Raw genomic sequence first — 6603 nt, forward strand, 5'->3', positions numbered from 1 at the left:
CCTAAAAGGAATAACACTTAATGTAAGTGTAGGAGGTATAAGATTCGCGTTTTGTATGCATTTTAAATTACAATGTTAACGATTGACCTGCATCCGTTTTTAAACTCTAGAATAAGTCGTTCATTTGTTTGTCAGCTGTAAATATCTCGCATATATTTTAATTCTCGTCGTAGAATCACTGCAACTTGTTAATACAATTCTGTGTTTTTGGCATCAAGTTTATTTTATCTACTTATTTTAACAATAAATTTTTAATCATAACCGTCGTTTTAAATTAGTAGAGGACAAAATAAAATTCTATATAAAATTGTTTTATATATATTTAACAATTACAAATAAAACTAAAATAAATGTCATAAATCACAATCTCTTACACTGAAGTATTAAAAAGTTTCAAAAATAATATGCAAAATGACAAAATAAATACTGTGTTCTGTCGGTACAAATTTGAAGTTAGTATAATATTAACCTCTTTCGCGGGCAGTAAAGTCGATTCGATATGCATGGGTTTTTGAGTTAAGATGACACTTTGTGCATGGCTTCGGCGACGTAGTGTACGTTCTTGGAGAAGAGACCGGCCACTGAGATGCGCCCGTCCTTCGTCAGGTATATGTGGAACTCCTTAGCCAGGCGCTCGACCTAAAAATCGAAACAAATTTAGATTAAAACTTAATGCGAAATAGAATACTTTTTATGTATAAAGATTTCGCTTTTCGGTCATAACGAAACTTATCCGTATGACAAAATAAGGGAGTTTTTAACAGAGTTACATATTTATAAATATTGTCATTTCAAGGTGACTGAAAATAAATACAAAGTTAGCGTTTCCCGTTACAAACCAGAACTGTTTGACATTATGCATTCTGAAGTTCTGAGCTACGAACAAATAATAAGTCAGGAATTGTAACTGCGTTATAAAAATCTGTGTCCTAAGTGTTTCCTGCGCTAAGGTGCGCTGCGCTGCGCGTCATTTAATTTTGACTGTCATTTATTTTGCAAGTTAAGTGAGCTCACGTCAAATTTTCGCATTTTTGATTGTGAACAGCTCTAAATTATCATGCCAACGTGTGTTATAAAGTGGTGCAGGAACAATGCAAAATTAAAATGTCCAGGGATCACTTTCCACTACTAAGTAGTCGTAAAATTAGATTTATATTCAAAAATGTTCAAATACATTATCAGTTGGAGATGGTCAGTATTATGCAAAATCACGTCCGTTGTCTATGGCTCACATAATGTAAATGACAGTTTCCTCACCCCTCTTCATACTTTCTTCTTTCCTGTATCGCCGAGACAATAGCACAGAATAACTAATAGTACACAATAGGTACAAACGGTCTTTATATTTTTCACGATTTTTAGTGTGAATAATATAAGATACAATAAGTAGTTTAATGTCAACTGCTCATCACCTTCTACGAAAGATTTTTCCGATGCAGAGACGTTAATTATTTAAGAAACCTGGTGCTTCACCACCCGTTTCATACGTGGTTGATGCATTACGAGGAGCATGAATTAATTAAACCTGTGAAATACTTGTTATTGAGTAGTAAAGTACCTAACTCCGGTGGTCAACTGTGGTCTTCACTTGTCTTTATCATTAGTTCCATTTTATCAAATGATGATGTTCAAGAGCAAATGCACTACTAAATATATATCCAAATTACAATATTTGAAGTGTTCCCTCGATTTCCTTAGGATCCAATCATCGGATCCTGGTACTTAATTAGAGGTATTCATAGACAAACGAATTTTTTTTTTGTTAATAAATGACGGAGTTCTGAGGTAACAGCCAAAAAAAACAACCCAATTGATAACCTCATCCTTTTCCTTTAAGTCGCTTGAAAAACAGGCTGTCATTATCAATACATGACATGTCATTGAAATGTTAGATGTAAGAAGTGATCCGTCTGAATGCCAATTGTATATGTAGCTTGTGAATCTGACATTGCATCATGCGAGCCAACCAATCCCTGCTATGTTTCTGAATTTTAACCAATCAACAAGCACGTTTATTTGTAACCTTGAAATTGATTCGTATTTGAATCATAAGCCGTTTTGGTTTTAGGTATGGCCACTTTTTGTGTGGAATTTGTTCTGAGTTACGCTTCCTGACCTGACTTATTATTTTTTTCGTAGGTTCTGAAATTTCAGCATTTTCGCGGAGTGTTTTTTTTGTTACCATTTCGGCAATTATTATTAAAAGAAATGTTCAGGGTTACATTTTTATGCAAACTAAAGACAATACCGATGCTAAATCTAGCGTGATCAAAATTCTTGCGACTTGTCTTCCGTTGTGCTAATAAGTGTGGGATGGTAATGACATTTCACCATCATCATATCAGTCGTAAGACGTACTCTGTTGGACAAAGAGATCCATAGAATTACAATTGCTTCGGGTGGACGCACCATGCGTCACCATGAACCCGCGGCTTTTGATTGCGATCGCGGGGGGTCAAGAGACGCTAAGCAATACGGCCTCAGTATCCGTCCATCTCGCTGATGGACGTTTAACCGATCGGTAAAACGCTGGAATCACCCTACTGCGCCTGGTGCGTTACCTGGTCAGGTTTGAGTCCGGTGAAGCAGAACATGCCGATCTGGTCGGTGATGTGTTGCCAGGGCAGCTTGCTGCCGGCACCCTCCAGCCCCTTGCGCAGCTCCGAGCGCATCGTGATGATGCGGTCAGCCATCAGCTTGACATCCTTCCTGGACACAGTTAGACAGTATTTGAGTTCATCATCATCTACGTGAGACTGACGACTTAAGCTGGGCGGGCCCATATTGGTGGTGGGAACTTCACTGTTGCACGCACGCATGTGGGCGCACACCAGTTCAGCATTGGGGAACTTACACACACACACATGCACGCACGCACGCACACACACACACCATTGAGTCCTAATTACTACTATTGAATTGTTTTGTAGTAAATTTCAAATGCAATTTCGCACATGAATTTCGAAAAACATAAGAGGTGCGATGCGAGCCCGGGTTTGAACCCACGATCCTCTGCTCGAGAGGCCATAGATCAAACTACTAGACCACCACGGCACAGTATTTGAGATTACGGAACCCTTATTCAGGCGCGGTCACAGCACGATGTCGATCACTTTGGGAATCCTTGCTATATGTGTCTTATACAACAGTTCAAACATGAAGTAACAAAGACAGTAAGTAAAGTGTAAGCATATTTTAGACTTCGACTTTACATGTATTGGGCGGTTGACACACTGCCGCCGCATCCCTTTGCGGAGTGCGGAGCGACGAATTGGCGTGCGGCGACGACGCACCACCGTACGGATTTTCTCCGCATCTCCATCCAGAACTGCGGTGCACGACGAACCGCATTTTATCTGTTTCTTATGTCGATTTCTATGGCGCTTAATGTCCGCATCGTCGACCGGGAGTGCGCACCGTCGTGCGATTTGCACCTCCGCACGGAGAGATGGAGCCAGTGTGTTACACCATGCGGTTTTTGTGTCCAAATCAAAGATTCTACAGTACAAAGTTGAAAACCGCAGCTCGGGTCGCAGCTGCGATGTGCGGAGCAGTGTGATAAGGCCCTTAGGCTCACTCACCACTGCTGGCGGAGGTCGGGCGTGGTCAGTATTTCCTGCACGATGCGCGCGCCGTATAGCGGCGGGTTGGAGTACATCGTGCGCACTTGGATCTTCAGCTGAGACATCATGTTGGCAGCGGTCTGCGAGTCGCCGCACATGAAGGACAGAGCGCCGGCGCGCTCGCCGTACAAGCCTGCAAGATTTGTACGAAATCAAAACCTACTATTAAATTGCCACCAAGCACGTGCGAGGATGTGTTGCGAGGAATATGTTACTTATGTGTTAATACCTATAAATTTTAAATAGTTTCCTTAAATGTTTCATTTAAAACGTGTCCAAATTTTACCGTTAAGTTTCGAATGTTGGGATGGATAGAGTATGGTATTTATAAATGTGTTACTTAATTATAATTATCTGTAGTTAGTATGTGGCATCATTTAGTGAATGAGAGATTTTCACTTTCTGCCAACAACTGCGTATGACAGAGCTGTTTAGATATAAGTATTTTGTACATACTTCCTTTAAAAACATAACATATAAAAGCACACATCTTAAGGGGGGGGGGGGGGTCAAATTATTGCTAAGCAACCCACATTTCCATTCATAAGTTAATAAAATCACAAATTGTATATGACATATCGAGCTGTTTACGTTGACCTTGTTATCTTATCTCAAAAGTGTAAATGTTGTTTACGTCACTAAAAATAACATTGTCAATTAAAATTATCCAACTTCAATGATGGTTTTTGCCATGGAGCTATGATAGATAACTTTAGTCACCTCTGAGAATGTTATGGCTAAAGCTAAAGATTTGCCCCTACAATCATAACACTTTTACATATAGTTTCAAGCGAAGAAACAAAACAAACCTTGTCACAGAAACATCAAAAAGTACATATTAAATAACCAAGAAAACCCAACTGCTTAAAAAACTAAAAAGGAGTAAAACTAAAACTTTCGGAACCCACCGTTACTGTAAAAATTTAAGCTGGTCACGATTTTGAATATATATTTCAGTTTAACCCTTTATAAGGCTTCATTTATTGGAACAACTATCACAGAATCAAAAGCAGCTATCGAATACATACCTAGCAAAGGATGTTTTTAAAGCGAGTAGTATTTTCAATAATTACAATGAATATTGTAACTTATTACTAAAGCAATAAGGCTGAATTTTAAAGTCAATGCATGTGGTCGCTAAATCGCCTCTGCCTTATTAAGGGTTAGAACAGCCGTATAAATTACCGCTCTGTCGCCGCGTCATTAATACAGTACGCAGGCTGTTTTGCTCAGAATTCCACCTCATTGGAAAGTCGTCACTCTTTCAACTCGGTGTCCTGGTTGATTCGCAGTGAATTTATTTTTTTCTTAGAGTTTGTCATAATTCCAAGATATTTCAAGCAGTGGCGCAGCTAAGCTCAGGGGGGCCCCTCGGACTCTGACTTACAAACTATAAATGAGAAATCTGCGGAGTACGTCGAATTAGGAACACGACGAATACGGAACAAACGATTTTAAATAGTTTAGTTGGGGCCCTAGTTTATTTTTTGCCCGAGGGCCTTTGTTTACCTAGCTACGCCACTGATTTCAAGTTTATTCTGTGCAAATCTACAGGTAAGGTTAGCTTTGTTTTATAACAATCCTGAAATACAGTTAAAATCGGGAAACATTTGGGAAACAAGTTATCGGCGTTAAATTAGAGAAGCCACTTACCCATGTTTTTGGCGAAGCTCTGCGCCAGCATGACCTGGTGTCCCTCGGACACGAACAGCCGCACGGCGAAGGAGTCGCCGTCGACGTCGCCCGTCGCGAAGCCCTGGTACGCCATGTCGAAGAAAGGGAGCAGCTTGCGCTTCTTTACGACCTGGCGGACACGATACAATATTTAGGGGCTGTTTCACCATCCATTGATTAGTGTTAACCGACGGTTAAATGTGATGCCGTCTCCGTCTATTCGAACAAAACAAATAGAGATAGCATCACACCTAACCGCCAGTTAACACTAATCAAAGGATGGTGAAACAGCCCCTTACAATAATATAACTACAAAATACGAAACTAATACGAAATACTAGGCAGGGACTTGGGAAATTAGAGAAGTAAAGAGAACGACCGGCCGCCGCGCCCCTTGCCGTTGCACGCTGTTGTAACAGAATGTTTCTGTATGGGGCCAAAGTGTTTACTTTTAGGTGAATTAAACGGTATTCGATCAAAAAGGAATCGACTTTGATTGTGAACAATACGAAAATCTATTAAATACCTGGTTAAGTAGGTACCTACAAGTACTTTATTCATTTAGACGCCCTAAAATGCTTATACCTAACAATCTTGTTCTCATTATGCACCTACTACACTAACAGAGTATTTAACTATTATGATGGTTATTAAATACAAGAAAATGGCTTCTTACCTATCAATATCTTTAGGAATTCTGAAAAATGACAATTCCCATTCCTGTACCTTCTTTTTATTAATACATCCATCCGTAAACACTACAATATACCTTAAACAGATTATGTCGTTTCGAAGTCATAATAAATTCATCTTTTATCTTACTATTAGCGGTACGCAGCAACAGATTCATGGAATGTTTAGAGCTAATAGTAAGATAAAAGAATGGGTTTATTATTGTTTTCAAACAATTATGACTGTAGGTACTGGTATAAACACACATAAGTATGCTATACCTAATGTCAATTTTTCCATACTTTATAAGTTGTAAACAAAATTCTAACCATCCTTGGAATATATGCACCTAATTGGATAGGTTTAAAGCTGTAATCTGTTATACCACAATTCCATTGGACATAATACGGTTTAAGCTACCTATAATCATTATTGTTCACTATATGACGGTATCTCAAATATCTTGAGTGAGTAATACTTAAGTGGTACCTCAGAAAGCTGTTTCCATTCCGCCTGTTTGGGGTCCACGCCGGTGGGGTTTGTGCGCACGCGTGCAGCATGATGATCGAACCTTCGGGAATTTTCTGGAAAACGCAATCTTTGATTATGTTATTGCAGTATCTTCGTCAAATTA

At 39.3% G+C, this 6603-nt stretch overlaps 1 protein-coding gene across 1 annotated transcript in view; it reads right to left on the reverse strand.

Annotated features, from left to right (window-relative positions):
• Nucleotides 1-302: 302 nt before the first annotated feature.
• Nucleotides 303-6603, reverse strand: part of LOC141426119 (aspartate aminotransferase, mitochondrial-like) — a 10725-nt gene continuing 4424 nt past the window's right edge. The window contains 7 exon segments of the mRNA XM_074084979.1: nucleotides 303-639; nucleotides 2562-2705; nucleotides 3231-3233; nucleotides 3578-3756; nucleotides 5277-5427; nucleotides 6459-6511; nucleotides 6514-6553. Coding sequence (XP_073941080.1) covers nucleotides 517-639; nucleotides 2562-2705; nucleotides 3231-3233; nucleotides 3578-3756; nucleotides 5277-5427; nucleotides 6459-6511; nucleotides 6514-6553 — 693 coding nt within the window. The 3' untranslated portion in view covers nucleotides 303-516.

This window comes from Choristoneura fumiferana, chromosome 3, assembly GCF_025370935.1.
Source record: "Choristoneura fumiferana chromosome 3, NRCan_CFum_1, whole genome shotgun sequence".
NCBI classification, from domain to species: domain Eukaryota; kingdom Metazoa; phylum Arthropoda; class Insecta; order Lepidoptera; family Tortricidae; genus Choristoneura; species Choristoneura fumiferana.